Below are 17,060 nucleotides of genomic sequence, written 5' to 3' on the forward strand. Positions count from 1 at the left end.
TATAACCTGCAACAAACAGGTTTTTTGTTTGGGGGGGGGGGGGCGCAATAAGTAGCTATTAATCCGTAACTGAGATAGCTTATCCACCCCACAGAGGCCACTTGAATGGAAATATCTTGATACTGTTCATTGACCTGGACATGGAAAAGTTCTTTCAGTATGAGTTGATGCAAAGTGAGCTGTTAACATAAGAATGAAAAGAGAATAGGAGCAAAGCACACAATGAATCTCGTTTCTTGTGAAAGTGTCAGCATGTCTAAGCCTTGCCCTGCTGTATATGGTGTTATTCACTTGCACACTGTCAGGACTAACACAGATGTGGCAACACGTCCTACATGTGCCATGGCTCTCACTAATACCAGAATCAATAATATAAAATAAAGTGACTGCTGAACAGTAATGAAAGCCAAATATCTGGCATTAAGAAACATCAGTCAGCGTGGAAAACTAAACAACAGCCTGAACTGAGGAGGACTCACTTGTGTCCATTTCTATCTTTTTAAGGCCGGGTATATGAAGGAAAGGTTTACACCGGTCTGTGTAACTGGTATGAGAAATGGGACAGACTGACCCAAGCCCAACGCAAAGGACTAAATCATCGTTACCACCTGGGCTGTGGATGCAAGGTATGTATTGTCTTCAGTTAGATGTAGTCAAAAAGTCTAAGTACTGTACGTATTCCAGCTGATGCAATCAATAATACAGGTGAACAGTCAGGAAAGGAAATGGAGGATAAAATTTTTATATAGAAGTAAGAGAGTGACAAAACTTTTCCTTTTCACTGGTTTCACAACTTAATGAATAACTTAATATGCTCTATTTGTGCCTCTTCTATAAGCTGTTGACTTTAATTTGGAAGGTGGAAATCTTAAAAAAATTCCAGCAAAATCAATTTGAAGATCAGTTATTTATGTGCAAAAGCACTGGCAAAATGGACTTTTTTCTCTGTAAATCTTCTGAGCATTTACAAGCTCAGAGGTAACCCTCAGTGAACAGCTCCAGTCCTGCAAAGGACAAGGCACTTAACTTTAAGACGATGAAAAGTCTGATTGACTTCAGTGTGAAGAAAAGGGGTGTGGGGCGGGTGTATGTGCAGTGAAGCACAGATTTAAGCGTTTATTTAATTTTTAGTTACTCTTAAAGTTTTGAAGAGGGAATTCAAAATATCAGTTTCCAGTTTAAACCAAAGGTCTAGAAATTTGCCTTCAATGCATCCTTACCTGTTTGCTTTTTATAATTGCAGATTAGGCCTTGCTACTACTTGCCCTGCTTTGTCACCTCTAAGAGTGAGTGCATTTGGACAGATATGCTCTCCAGCTTCGGCCATTCAGGATACCAGTCAAAGAACTACGCCTGCATCCAGCGGGTGGAAGGTTACTGCAGCTGGTACAGAGGATGGGCACCTCCTGATAAAACTATCATCAATGCCACAGATCCGTGAACACATAATCCCTTCTGTCTCCCTCCCTCCCGTAATTGTGGCTGAACTTCCCTTGGACACTAACTCTTACCAGATCCTGATGATGACAATGAAATTAGTGCCTGTTTTCTTGCAAATTTTAGCACTTCGAACACTTAAACACAAAAGCCTGTGCTCTCATACTGAATTTGTTTTAATCATCTTTTTTCTGGTTTTAATATTGCTCATTCTGGTCAGGTGACAATTGTCTGGGAACTTTTGTTTGCACGCCAGAAAAAAAAACGGAGCCCTTGCTCTCAGTGTGTATCATTAGCTATAGCAATATAATCTCTATTTTTTTAGGAAAACAAAAATCTAAAAACTATGCCAGGTGGGCCCTGTAACTTTCCTCAAGGCCCTAGCTTCCCCAACCCCTACTTGTGCACTTAGTGCTCAAAGTGGGGAATCCTAAGAAGGAAAACAGGTTTCATCCATCAAATCGGCAAACAACACAAGCAAAAAAACCCACCAACTCCAAAATAAAACACACACCACCCCCAAAACAAACCCTTTCTCATATGGGGAACTGAGAATGTGATTGGTCACAGTGGTGGGAGAACTCAGCTTGTGTGCCAGGCTCTGCGCTGTGTGTGAAAGCAGCATGGGATGAGCGGGTGCTGGGCCCATTCAGTCATACAGTGGAAGAGAAAGGTATTATGCTATTTTTTAGAAACTACTTTGCGTTCTGGGAGGACATTCACTTCCAACGGAGCAGGTGTAAGGTGAACCTCCCTCTTTCAAACAGAGCTGGCCCTGGAAATTTTTGTAGCTTAACTCCGACAGCAAAACAACCTGGTGAACATCTTAAACCAAACAGATGCAAAAGACCCATCACTAAGTCAATCATGTGGGGAGGGGGGAAAGGGGAGACGCACTAGGGCTCTTGCTATTAAAAAAAAAAAAATCTATTGCCAAAATAGTGTTTAGCTGAATTAAGATGTATATACACATAATGACATAAGCTATTTTTTGACAGGACATGGAATTACTTGGTGTTATAAACAAACAGTGGTTTGATTGTGTTTGAAAAGACAGAAATCTTGACATTCCAAGTCAGTGATTTTATTATTATTTTTTAAGATATTGAAAGTCCAGTGCATCTGCAGGAGCGGATAGATCCATTGCTTCCTCCACACCTCCCAGTACCGTGGCTCTCCCTCCTGCAGTGACACTGGCTGTGTTTGCATATAGAGAAAAAGTGGGCAGCACTTTCTGGAGCCCTATGTCTCAGCTGTCCTGAGGACTGCAGCATGAATCAAGTGCTGAGTTCCTGTCTAGCCATTGTTAAGCAGAGTTGTGCGTATGCACATACGAGTCCTGTGGTAACAAGGTTGAGGAGGAAGGGGGAAAGAGCCATCCTGGCTTTGCTACATTGGTGACTGGAGGATTTTGTTCTGTTTTGTTTTTATCAAGAAAACTATAATATAAATTTTTCTTATCAAATAAAAATATTTTAAGTTTTAATGTTGATGCAGGGGTGATGACAAACTGTGTGACCGTTATGTTTTACTGAGCTGAAGGGGTGGGGTGGGGGGAAGAAGAGGATTACAATTAACTTCATTGTGTTTTTTTTTATTATTATAATTATTTATCGTATATTTCCATGTATCTTCAGTTCATTCCACTTAGGAAGCAGAGCTGCTGTAAGCAAGAAAAGGCATTGTAATAACCCCAGATGGGGGTAACGGAGCATTTTGCGTTCAGTGGTCATTTCACTAGCGGAGCTTTGTTTGAGGCCTCTCTGCCATAATAGTGGGACATTAGGAGAGGAAAGGGTGTGATCTCCTGTACATTTTGGAGCTCTGCAGATCTAAATGGGAAGTGGCCAGTTTTATGGGAGAACTACCACAGAAGGCACATGGCCTTATTTGTAAGATTGGCTGAAACAGCATTTTCAGAGTTGCTTGAGTTGGAAGGAATCATGTTTGGGATTCTTGTTAGCACCTGAGTGACAACAGATCAGGAGGCTTATCACAACTCAATGGGATTCATCCTCCTAGAACACTTGTGGCCTTTTTTTTTTTTTTGACAATCCCACTGTCTTGTTCCTACCCTTAAATTTTAGACCTGATCTTTGGCTCCTACTGAAACCAGTGAGGGGGGAGGTAATTCTCAGCATTTGTCACAGAATCAGGTGCTATGTCAACTTGCCTTTTGAGAAAAGTGTCAATGAGTCAAGCCTGGAACGCAGGGGACAATTTTCTGCTCCATTTGAACTGTGCAACCCCACTGAAGCCACAGGGGTCACTCAGTGCAGTACCTCTGCCCTGCATCTTCAGCAATGACGACTCCACCAGCACATTTTGCAACTTGAGGAATCACCATTGCTGGAGATCACCAAGGTCAAACTCAACTGCTCTATCAAAGGTGCTTTAGCAAGAGTTAAATCACCAGGCCACAGCCACTTCTCCCAGCTTTGGAAGGCAAGATGAAGATGCCTCTCATGTAAGGAGGTGTTGGGGATTAATTTCCATTGAACTATAGCTCTGTGTATTTTACTTTTTCACTGACTGTATAGTTTCAGATCATTTAAATAGCTGAGACACCACAGTATTACAATCAAATTATCACGAAGATCTTTTTATTCTACTATGAAGATGTGTTCCTAAGTAGCTGTAATGTATCTGTGTGTTTTGTAAACAACTACCACCACCATGAAAAACAACCCCGCCACCAACAAATTTATTTTCTTTACAGATTTCCATTATATATTGCAGAGGGTAAAAATACTTTCAACATGCAGACAGAAAGAGTGGCAAGAGGGTTGGAAAACAACCTGCCCCCTTGCTAAATAAAGAAGCAGTCACAGAGGCTTTTTAAAATGTGGAGCCAAATGGAGGGAAAGAGTAAGGGGAAAGAGACTAGCAAAAATACATTTCTGTTGGAAGACTTCCTATATGTTTAATGAGTACTATCAGGGACATGTAGTCTGTGGGCTTAGCTTTACCTTGCACCTGGATTAAAGGCCTGACCCAAAGCCTGCTTGAGTCAATGGTTCTTATTCTATGGACTCTGTTAGCTTCAGGTCAGCCCCCTCAACTTCTGCCTTTCTATCTACCCTTCCTCCTCCTGCTTCACTTCACATTGATCCTGTCTGCCAAGGCACAGTACCCTAAAGATTACTTGGGGCATGAAGGCACCCTCTTTTCTGGATGACAGTAACACCCTTCAGTGCATTACTATGCCTGACCATCATGCTGCTGTTGAAGCAGCACAAGTAGCTAGCAGGAATATTTCACATGTCTACTACCAGTATAGTGTGCTTAAAAGGACACTGTCATCTGGGCTCCTCACATGAGTAAAAGGGATCAGGACCTTAATAGAAATACCATTTTGGTTTTTCTTTAAATATTATTAAGCCTACATTTTTACATACTTCATTCACATTTTTGTACTATTCTTGCTGTTTGTTTCTTTACTGGCATTTGGTTTTCTTCCCTTTCTCTAAGCCTGGAAAGCAGATTGGCCAGTTGCACTTCTTTTGCAGTCAGTACATAACCATTTTCACTTTCTAGTTCTCCAACACAAACGTAAGCCTATAACGTTTGGATTTTGACTTGAGGGCTCTTATTTGCTTAAAAATGATGTCCTTTAGAGTTTCAAAAATTGCAAGCACATATTCACCCTGGGGAGGAATGACTTTTTTTCCCTTAAAGTAAAAACAGTGGAAGGGCATATCTAAATGTAAAATGTCCTGTGTGGACTCCCACAGGCTCCAATGGGGTTCTGCTGTTTTAGAGCCAAAAACAATTTTGGAACCAAGCTTCTCTAATTTTGGAAGGTCAAACATGATCCTTTAAATAGGATTAAACTAAATGCCAACCACTGCATCTCCACTCCAGTCTCATCAAGTGCTTCAAAATGAGACTTCAGGGTACTATGAACACATTACTCCAATTTATAATAGCACCTCCTAAAATGTAATCCCAGTAAAAGGAACAAGTTTCATACAGCCTCCAGGTATATTTTTTTACATGCTTCAAAAGTAAAAAGTGTTTTATATCTGATTCCTTTGGGTTTTCTGAGGGAGGAGCAACATTTAAAGGACTGTGCAAACAAATTATTTTTTAAAAGCAAGTCAGTTTGGGAAATATCAGCCTTAACAAAATCCTCTTAAAAACCACTAATTCTATTCTACTGCTTTTGCTCTTTGCTGTCTCTTACACTCCTTCCTTTATAGGGCCATTCTGCTGTACTTAATAGTCGCAGGGGGGAGGGAAGCCAAGCCCAGGAGAAAAATCTCGTCCCGAAGGAATGTATTTGTTGCTAAATTTTGTAGCACTGTTTACAGTTTTCCTCCTTGTTATTTATAAATTTTGTATTCAGTGAATGTATATTGTCTTTTAAGGTAATGTTGCATAATGTTCACTTTTTATAGTGTCCTTTTATTCTAAACAGTAAAGTGGTTTTATTTCTATCACACTCTGTCTCCGTCTCACTTGTGTTAGTCTCTGTCAAACATGACTGGATCTGGGTATGGATTTGTTCGTGCCCTAAGGATGCTGTTTTTTCATTAGACCCTATCCAGAAATTAAACCACAAGCAGCTTTTCTTCTGCACCTGAGGACTTCCTCAAGAGCAATCTCTCTTGAGGACCGGTTAGGGTTACCAGTCCAAAACCTGGAAGATGTCCTTGCAGATTGTATTTTCAGATCTTTAAATCGACCATATGAGGTCATTACAGAGCAATACATACCCTATATATAAATATATAGCACTGATACCACTCTTGAAGAACATTTAAGCTGAGGTTCTATGTGCAACTTAAAAATTGCTTAATGTAGAATGGTTTGAAGCACATAATTTGGCTGCCTGAAGACAAAAGCAAAAATTAATTTTTTCCAATATGACTATCCCAGCCCCTGTAATATCACTGTAACATCAGTAATTATGATGGGCTGAACATTTTCCTCCAAGACACAGTACTTAATTTTCACCTAAGAAAAATGTTCACAGAAAGGCACCTACATTTTGATTTTCAGGCCAAAAAATAAATAAAAAATTATGCTCAAACTCTGGATAACATTGACATTTTTATTGATTAAAAAATAGCTTGTCGGAATGGTGTGCGCGTGTGCATGTGTTTCTTTCTGTCTGTGCATGGGAGGAGAGAGAGATTTTCTGACCAGCTCTGTTACTAATCCTTATGCATATTATTTTCCAAGTAAGATCTCATTAAGATGTGGAAGAGTTTGGACACAGAGGGCATCTATACACATGCAGGAAGCCAGCTCTGATGCGCTAGGAATCCAGCATGTCAGAGCAGACTCGATTAATCAGAAATAAACATGCTCCAGCACACTCTGGCGTCACACGTGTCCCCGCATCAAAAAATGGCAGCAAGGCACTTTCAACTAAAGCTTGTTTGATGAGCTTTAGTTCAAAGCGCCCCACCACCATTTGTCAGCATGGTGGATGCTAATACACGACATTCAGGCTCACTAATTAAAGCGCCCCCCACACCTCCCAGATCACACGTAAAAATGCCCAGAAAGATGAAATTTCTCTACAGAACAGGCTGAGCTTAAGTGTACCCTTATAGCTATTTGATAGTGTCCATCAACTACGGATCTCAAGACTTAAACCCCAACAGGTTTAGCTTCAGAACTCCCAGATTTAAAACAGGGGTGAGGAACAAATTATTCCCATTTTATATTTGAGGAGACTGATGCATACGAGTAAATGCCTTGCTCAAGGTTACACTCAGCGTAAGCAAGAGGCTTAGGAATCCGCGCCCACATTTAACTACAAGGAAGACTTTTTGCACAAGGAATTAATTATTTGCACTTTATTATTGCCCTGTTCCCAAAGGTTCCATCATTCTTTCCAAGAACTAGCACAATGTGAGGTGCAATTAAGTGAGCAACCAAATACTACACGTGAAAATAAATCATGAAAAACCTGCAGGTTGGTTATTTTTAATCCAAACAATTCCATGAGCAATAAATATACTTGCCTGAAGTATCAGCAAATGTTTTCCAAACAGAAAAAAGGCTAAATTTGTTAGCTAATTTATGTGCAACAAAGATTTTGACCAACTCTGCTCAAATTGTAGCACTTGAAGGGGAGGACAAGGCAAATTGACCACTGTTTTGTAGTGACCCAGGTAGCAAAGCATCTCCCTTATAAATTTGCAGCCCTTTGATTAAATGGACAACTACAAACAAACATGATGTGACAAACTAATGCAAACTGGAGTTCCGGGTAAACAGCGCATCCATTTACCCTTCTTTCCCAGTGAGTTATATAACCCCATTGCAGCAGCCTCCGACCACCTTAAGTCCTCACTGTACTTCTTCACAACACCCCATGAGGCATGGAAGTACTATTAGCCCCTTGTTACAGATAAGAAAATAGAAGCAAAGACAGCCTGCAGGATATATTTTTAAACATAGTTAAGTCTTATGATGCAGATCATTATTTAACAGGATTTTCAGAAACATCCAGGGTTTTGTTTTTTTTTTCCTTCTTCCAAAAAACCCCACTCAGTGCCCACCTACATATGTCATCCAGAGTCTAGCCCTACCCAGCATGCTCCAAGATAGGATGTAGCAGAACAGAAACTTGCACTCAGGCCTCCAGAGCCATAGATTAGCTTCCAAACGCTTCTTAAGCCCACTGGCTGACCGTCCCACTGACCTTGCTTCAGAATGCAGAATGAGCCCAGAGAAACAAACTGAAGAGCACAGGGTATTCAAACACGGGGCTATGGTTAATAAACAGAGATGACCATGCAGGCCTTTGAGAGAAGCAGGAGTCACTGGGATATGGGGGTGGGGGGGATATGGGTGCATGCTGAGAGTAAAAAAGCTTATCAAAAGGCCCCACTAGGAACCTTCTCTGCATGGGATCAAGTTTGCTTATAAGGTAAAGCCCAGAGAAATACAGCTAATTAGTGTAAAAGCACCCATCTCTTTTCCCTGCCATGGGAGACGTGTTGCAAGGCTCTGAAGAAGCAGTTGTCCTTAAGGAGCCTATGGCATGTTTAATAACTGTGCGAGTCTAAGGCATAATATGTGCTGAGACATTGAAGGATGATAAACACCAAGAACAATTATGCAAAAACAAATGATAAAAGCCAAAGAAAATAAGAGCTCACATTTAAGAAGTCAAACCAACTTCACCTAACAATGCTAGCGGTGGTAAATTTGTTTATTAGATAGTTACTATGCCACAGATGAGGCAAACCAATAGCAGAGCTCTGATATAACAAACTTGTGTAATATATTGCAGCCCTAATCTTCTATGCATCATAAACAATGACAGGGCAAAGACTCAACTTAATCTCATCCAAATGAGCATATTCCTTGCATTAGAGAACAGGCCTCTATACACAGAAATTTCATTTTATTTTTGTTTCATTCCTACCTTCCCACCTTCTTGGTGGGAAAGAAAAGGGGCCTCCTGAACAGTGTATTATATACTAGGGGTGTGTGAAATGGGCCCTAATCTATTTGGATTCGGCTGGAATCGGGAACAGTGATTTGATTCATTGATTTGGGTCCCTGTCCCCAGTTCAATGCTGATTTGGAGAATCAGCAATTCAGACATAAACACAGCTTTGAAATTTTTTTCTACATACCTCGAGGTACCAGGTGCAGCTCATGAATGCTGCAATACTAGGACAGATGAAGCATCCCACAGGAGTGTGGGAAGGTCCTCCATGTGCTTGGTGGTGAACCTGGAAGTGGACTAGAAGTACTTCCGGTCCACTTCTGGGTCCACTGGGCAGTGTGCACGAGGTCCCCCTGCGCCGCCCCCACTCAGCGATCAGCCCAGGCAGACCCCCAGGTCCCCCTCAGACCCAGGAGGCACCAGTTGCTGACCCAGAGGCGTGTGGGGGGCCCCCCTGTGAGCTCCCCAGTGGATCAGAAGTGCTGCTGGTCCACTTCTGGGTCTGCTACCGAGCACGCTGGGGAGCCCCCACGCTTCTGTGGGACGCTCCATGTGCCCCAGCATTGCAATGTTCATGAGCCACCTGGTACCTAGAGGGATGCAGAAAAAACATTTAAAGCTGTCTCTATGTCCGAATCGCCAAATCTTTCTGAATTTCTCCGCATCTATTCAAAGGTTCTGATTCAATTCAGAGAGATTAAAGGGTCTTCTGATTTGATTCAAATTGAGAGATTCAGCCACTGAATCAGGCCGAATCTCTGCCAAATCAAATCAAGGACCAAAGCTTCGCACAGTCATATTATATCCTATGGCTCTTCTCCCAGTGATTTCTTGGCTACAAAGTCAAGGGTATTATATAAATTCCCAGGACTCCCAGAATGACTCCTTTCATTTCCAACACATTCTCTGCTTCCCCCCCCACCCCCAACTATGCCATTATCAAAATAAACATGAGGCACTCACCATCTGCTTATGGCTTGGGAAGAATGTTTGGTCCACAAGTGGGAACTTCTCAGGACCCAACGAGTTGAAGATTTTAATTAGCTGAGAAAACTAAAGAAAGAGAAAAAGAACAAACATTAGCTCTTTATTGTGCAACAGACTAGCCCTTTAAAAAGTGTTGCAGTGGAAGGAAGAATCACCTCCTTCTATCTCATAGTTTTCTGCTGATGATGGTGAAAAATGTGAATATAGAATAGTCCCTTACACTCATCTCTGGTGGGCAGTATAAAATCCTTGCACAATGAGAGTAAGTAGCAGTTAATGAAGGCCCAGAGAGAGGCAGGTAGCAGATCGTTTTGAATTCAATTACAGAACCATTAAAAATAAGTTTAGCTTTCAAAGCATGGATGAACTGAGAGTAAGGACAGCCCCAGGACACATCCAGGGGAGGAAGGGGAGTGCACTAGTGCAGTTGCACCCCACTTTGATTCCTGCTCCACCTAGTGTTTAAAACCAACTGCGTGGCAGTGGCAGCAACTTTTCTGTTCAGGCAATGAGGGTAGGGTGACCATCACAGAGGACAGTTCGGTTGTCCTCTATTGATATGAAAACTGGCACCTTTATGTCCTCTATTTTTCTCTTGAAGGTGCCAGATTTTGTATCAATAGAGGACAGAGTAGCAGAAAACTGGAGCGTCCTCTATGATGGCCACCCTAGCTGAGGGAGTCACTTGACTACATGGCTTATTAAAATTTAGCTGATTCCTTTTAAACCAGGGGTGGGCAAAATATGGCCCACGGACCAGATCCAGCCTGCCAAGGGATTCTGTCTGGCTCATGGCGGGTCCCTCAGCCCTGCCTGGCCCAAGCACAGGGAGCAGCTCAGGGCTTGGCACATGTGGCTGGTTCTACTGACCCTGGGCACATGGTGAGCCTGGGTCAGCATAACAGCTAGGCTCTGCTCCCAGTAGCCTCATGGTAGCACCTCCTTCCAGTTGCCCCTGCCAGTGTCACCACTGCTGCCGGACCTGGCCCTGCTGCCTGGGCACCCCAGCCTGTCTGCTGTGCACCCACCTCCAGGGGTGCTGGATGGGGCAGTTGGAGTCTCCATAGAGACCAGCCTGGGACCCCCGTGGGCCAGGCGTGCTTGGACGGTTGGATGGGATGGGGCTGCAGGCAGGCAAGGAGTGGTGTCTGAGAGCGGGACAGGAGGGCAGGGGCTGGGATAGCAGGGTGGTAACACTGTGGGGCCAGGCCCCAGAGCACAGCTGTGATCCACTCGCTGCACGTCCCTGTCTGCAGATCCGGCACATCAAAGGTACATGTGGGGAGTGGATTACAGCTCCGCTACAGGGCCTGGCCCCGGGCTGTCACCACGCTGTGATCCCGGCCTTGATTGCCCATCCCACTCCTGGACACCACTCATGGGGGCCTTCCCACAGCCCCATCCTACCTGCCTGGCCAAGCAGACCCTGACCTCAGGGGTCCCATGCTGGTCTCCATGGAGACCCTGCTACCTGCCAGCCCACTCCATCCAGTGTCCCCAGCAGTGGGTGGGGGCGCATGGGATCAGTTGTCCGCCCTGCAACAACTCACCAAAACTCCAGTAATTGCCCACCCCTGTTTTAAACTCCTCATTTCACAGGTGATAAGGACCCTCTCTCCTTTTTAACAGTCTTGATAGTCCACTAATCAAACTATGCTTTGTTTTGCAATTCCGCTGTCCGTTAGATGCTCTCGGTAATGTGGCTTCTATTTTATAGCCCTGCCAACTGTTTTTAACTCATTCCAATAAAGTTATATAGTTTTTTTCTTTAATCTTAAACTGAACAATATAGCTCTACGCCCCTAGCAAAGCTTCTAGCTTCTTTTTACCTGGATAAAAATATGGGTTGTGTTATATGGGATAATGTACCACATCACCTGCACCCCCTTTTTCAAAATCCCAGATCAGCCCATGGACAGCCCAGAGAAAAGAGCTTGCAGAAGTGTTTGGGACAGGAGTAAGGGGAATCTCGCAAGCACAGCAATAGAAAAAAGTAATGCTCTTGCAGCCCCTCCAACCCATCAATAAAATAAAAACAATACACATTTATCAATTGTTTTTAATGGAATGAGACCTGTCAGTGGAGATGCTTGCTCGAGGGAGTCTTCCATAGCGCTCAGTTAAAACACCAAACACTGGAAACGTGACCCAATGTCTGTCATATAGGCACCTGTTTTGATCAGGTTTGTCTGAGAAGGTCACTCATGAATGTTCAGCATGATGCACACAGAAGGAAAAGGTGGGGGATGGAAGGAAAACTCCTACTTTCTCACTGGGAGTCCAAAGAGGACATCATTCTGAGAGAGAGAGAGATTTCCATACTGGAAAACAGACTCCTCACAAACCCTTATACAAGGGGTAATACTGGATAGCCTAATACAAGACAGAATGCATATTATTAACTGTTTATCATTAAGGGACACTCAACTAGACTCAAAGTTCCCTATAATTTGAGGACCTGTTAAGGATAAAAAAAAACATGTCTAAGAAAGCAGCCTTGATTTCTTTTTACCTCGCATACCCTTACAACACATCTTCATCACAAAGAGTTTCAACTCTGTTTTGGTAATCAGCAAAGCTCTGCATTATTCAATATGGTCTGCTATGCAGCCTACTCCATAAATTTTTAGTGGTGAAGTGCAAAACAAAATTAATCTTATAATGAAAAGGGTGGTAGGCAAAGCTGCCACCTAAGCTCCTTGAAACAAAGACAACAGATTTTATGATCGCAGCTTGCCCTAAGGTCAGTAGATGAAAAAAGAGCACCACGTGAAGCATATTATTGAAAATGTCTGGATCTCCAGGAGGAAATATCATTTGAATGATCTATGGTCTTTGTGACTAGGAATCATGCATCTAACTACCTATCTTTGTACCTAAAACATCCCACTGGTCGCATGGTTTAGGATGGGTTAAAGGAAGAGGATAGTTGTTCAAGGAACAAGGGAGACCGATTCCCTGAGAGAGAAAAGCTCCCTGTTTTCCCAGGGAATCCCTGTTAGCCACATCAGCCTGTGCTGGCTAAACTTTCACAAGCATCAGCTCAGGTTTATAAATTGTAGAACTAAGTTCAAGATAATTTGAGGTGTACTGAGAACATTTTATGTGGTGCGTTCATCTGGGTTCTTCTCATACCATTGCAATTACTGGGCCAACCTAGCAAATGCATTTCTGTTTCTTTAAATCTAATCTTTAATTTCTTAGCAGAGCAGAACAAACACTTTGGGAATTAAAGGGCAATTCTTGCCTGAAAAATGAAGCCGATGTGTAAAAACAGCCTACAGAGCGGGTGGTAGATACAGGCCACATGCTGAATGGGCAGCTGCCCTTAGATTTGTAGACAAATCCCTTCCCTAATCTCCTGGGATAACATCTAGCATTTGAGAAAATCCAGAAATCTTCTATCACTGGCATATCTCATCTCTAACACAACCACCCCCTCTCCATGCATCCGCAGATAAGAGAAAAACTCCACGTCTAGAATATAATTATTGTTGGCAGTGAAGGTGTTGATGTAGAGAAGAGGACAGCTTTCTTCTCTTAACTACTTTCACTAACCCTGCACATCCCAACAAAGGAAAACAAAACCCTGTTTTGACTAGCAAAGTGAGCAAACAGAACTTAAAAGTTAAACAGTGAGATGGAGACAGAGAGAGGAAGATAAACACAGAGGCCAAGAGATGCACATGTACCACACTGCATACACACAGCAAAAGTGGCCTTACAAAGGCAGTGACAGAGAAACTAATCTCTGTATTACCCCAGCAAAGGAATATACACAAAGCATCTAGAAGTGTTGAATAATTTTCTGGTTGACATGTGGTATATATGCTTACTAGTTTGCCTTGTCTCTCAAGCAGGGGTATTAGTCACAGCTACAACAACAGGTATGGCACAAAGATATGTATGCAAGTCTGGCCCATTTTCTGGCCTCATTCATATAGACATGTCAGGACTGAAAAAGGTACCAGCTTTGATAACAGCCCCAACAGTCACTGTCATACCTGTTGGAGGCAGAGACTGGACAAGAGACTCTGAAAAGCAGACCCAATACAGCAAATTGCATGTTTCCATTTAGATACATGACCGCTAGAGAAGAATAATCCTCCTCATATGCATGTCCTAAGTTTGTAGAAATATCATCAGCAGTTTGGCTAAATATAACCCTCTCACATTTCATTCATCCAAAGGGCCATTCTGCTAAGGCACTTTCAGCAATACGATGCTTTACTCCACTGATGTTAATGATTCCATATAGAGACCACATAGCTCCTCATGGTGAGTATGGGAGGTGGGATCTGGGTTCTTACATACCCTACACAGTCATATAAGCTGGTGGGCTCTTCTACATCAGAGCAGAAGAATCTAAAACAGAACAAGGGGCACTCAGTGCATCTTAAGGCAAAGGACAACACATTTTAAAAGTCCTTAGGCAACTTAGGAGCCAAAATCCTATGAAAGACAATGAGAATGTGCTGTTAATTGCATTAGAACATTGCAGCTTAAGAGATCTCTAATACCTCACACCCTGAAGAAGTGAAAGGCATCTCACGACTCACCTAAGGCCATTACTGCAAGTCCCTACCTTGAGACCTACAATATTTCATATGTAATGTTTGTAACAGTACTGGCTAATTTCCGTCGTGGTTACAGCACAACTTTTCTGGAACTCTGAGAACCTGAAATTCAAGGGGTTTAAGAAGCACACATTTCAAACTGCGTGCCTTTTTGCTGAAAATCGTTTTCTATCGCTCAAATTTCTGAAAAATTCAGCAGTCTCTCTCACAAAAGAACATGTGTTTGAGTGAGCATGAGCTTGTATTCACTTGACCATTTTCACATTTACAAGGGAAACCTTGTTATAATCTGTTGAGGGGGAAACATGCCACAAAATCTTTCATGTTCCTCATGGAATTGGACTGTTTTTGAAAATTCAAGCCAGGTGAAACAGCTCATTTCCCAAGGTTATCTCATTTCAGGTTTCACACTCCCCTACAACTATGCACATCCAGAAAGTTTCCAGTAATCTTTGTCAAACACTCCCCTGCTTTCAGGATGCTCATTTTACAAATCAAAATATAACACACATGGGAAAAAATATTGTTTGTCCCCCAAAAAAGCCATTGATGTGTCTAGCTCTTGTTTTATAGCTACCACAAAACTTTCTGATTACACTTCCAGGGAATCAAAGGCATTTCTGAAATGCATGCCTGTGCCAGCTTACATTGATAAAGCTGCTAGTGAGGCCAAACCCCAACTCAGATGCCAACTTGAGATTGTAGATTAAGTTAACTGCTATACCAGTTTGAGTAGTTTAAGAAAAACTTGTATAGATTATTTTAGTTGGTTGCTGTAACTTTTCTGGGGCTGCTGGGTTGTACAAGGCAGTATTCACTATGAGTAAAGCAAAGCAGAATCAGGCCCAGAATAGCTACAGCAGAGACACTGGCCAGAGCCAATTTATCCCACACTGTCCTGCCAGCCTGCTTCATTTTCATAAAAGCATTGGCATATTTATTTTCTTTTCTTTTAGACCTCTAAAAATATGCCTATTTCTTCTATCACTAAGCCCCTAGACACAGACACAAACAGAATAATAAAAAACAAGTTGATATTTGTCAACTAAAAATCAAACCAATAGCACCAATACATCACATCACCACCTTCCCCAGCAAGATCCAGGGTAAACATAGACGCTTTCCACCTGAGCCCAAAGATTAACACATGCATGCTTTGTTGGAACAACATTGGAAGCCATTTACAAAGAAAAGGCCCTTGCATTGAAAATACCTTCCTTAACAGCCCTTGGCATTCAAAACTAGGGATTGTGAATGAGGCTGTGTAGCTACCCGAGAGCAGCCTTGAGGATATATAACCCAGCACCACTCTCATCTTCTCTATCTTGGTTGTGCTCTTTGGTATGCACTCAGGGCTACTCTAAAGTGGCTACACTGACTCAACTCTGTCATTTTAGCTAAGTACAGACAGTCAAAGAGCCCGAGGCTAAATCAATTCAGTCTTTGCAGGTTAGTCTAAGCTGCAGAGAAAAAACTGAGAAACAACTGGACACGCATTCATTTTTGATTCAGGAAATACAGCCACATGCCTGCAGTGGCTTAGGCCAGAAGCCTGGGGGGCACAACAACACCACCACTCTCTGGAATATAGCCAGCATGGGCTGTGTATTCACTACCTCTTCCTGCTGCCCCCAAGGTCTCTGGGATTTGCAGTCCAGAATCACAGAAGTAGGACTCTGCAGGGTTGTTCTTCACTTCCTCTTTCTACTTCCAGGTCCCTCTGGGATTTGTAGTCCATAGTCACAGCCAGCAGTAATGTTCAGTAAGTTTTTCAGGGCAGGGCAGTGCCAGAGAACTGGGGGTTTCACCAGAGGAAGGGGGGTTTCCCCCCCACCCAAGATCCCAGCCGTGGTTTGCCTGGGGAAGGGGCAGTCCCTGCCTCCCCATTCCTCACAACCCTTCTCTGTTGGAGCAGACAGCACAGCCCAGCCTAGGGCTGGAAACCATGCTGGGATGCTCAGGGACTCTGATTCAACTTGAACCAGGAAGGGGTCTGGGACAGAAGTTTCATACACTGGTTTGAGCCAAATCAGTTAAGTCTGATAATGCATGCAACCAGATGCATCTTAAACCAGTTTTAACCATTTTGAAACTGGCTTATGTACACTGAACCTTTGTTCTGTTAAAGGTTTAAACCAGGTTCTGATTATTTAAACCAGTTTATGTGCAACTTCTGTTCCCAGCCTTAGTGTATGTTGAGCAGGAGCACGAGGCAGAGGATACTTCTTAGCAGCAATCCAAGTTGCAAACATACCCTAAGAGAACCTCATTTACAGAGTGCTAACATCCTCCAGACAAGATTCTGCACAGGTTTAAAGAACAGCAAGTAATACTTGGAATCACTACACCAATTTCAAATGTAAACAAATGTGCTTGGTCTCCAGCATTATGTTAGACTCCATGAATAGGATCCAGAAGCACCCCCAGACTGAAAACTGGACTGACAACCCATCTTAATCCACAAATGCAGAGATTATCTTTGGCATTTCAAGACACTTCCACAGATCAACCAGCACTGAAGTCAGTGGGAGCTTCTGGGTATATAGTGCTTTCAAAACTCAGGCCACGTTAGCCAGTGCCTAAATACAGATTCAGAAGCCAGGTTTAGGTCCCTATTTTAATAATCTTGGCCTTGAGAAATA

General features: G+C 42.7%; 2 protein-coding genes across 2 annotated transcripts in view; one reads left to right on the forward strand and one right to left on the reverse strand.

Moving 5' to 3' along the window:
- Positions 1-5,881, forward strand: part of TIMP3 (TIMP metallopeptidase inhibitor 3) — a 57,049-nt gene extending 51,168 nt beyond the window's left edge. Inside the window, exons 4-5 of the mRNA XM_019544809.1 lie at positions 505-626; positions 1,244-5,881. Of these exons, the coding sequence (XP_019400354.1) occupies positions 505-626; positions 1,244-1,441 (320 nt within the window). The 3' untranslated portion in view covers positions 1,442-5,881. The remainder of the gene's footprint in view (positions 1-504; positions 627-1,243) is intronic.
- SYN3 (synapsin III) overlaps positions 1-17,060 on the reverse strand; it is a 310,184-nt gene that overhangs the window by 188,053 nt on the left and 105,071 nt on the right. The window contains exon 6 of the mRNA XM_019544808.1: positions 9,818-9,907. Within this exon, the coding sequence (XP_019400353.1) occupies positions 9,818-9,907 (90 nt within the window). The remainder of the gene's footprint in view (positions 1-9,817; positions 9,908-17,060) is intronic.

Source organism: Crocodylus porosus, unplaced genomic scaffold (genome assembly GCF_001723895.1).
Source record: "Crocodylus porosus isolate Cpor-Errol unplaced genomic scaffold, CroPor_comp1, whole genome shotgun sequence".
In the NCBI taxonomy this organism is placed as follows: domain Eukaryota; kingdom Metazoa; phylum Chordata; order Crocodylia; family Crocodylidae; genus Crocodylus; species Crocodylus porosus.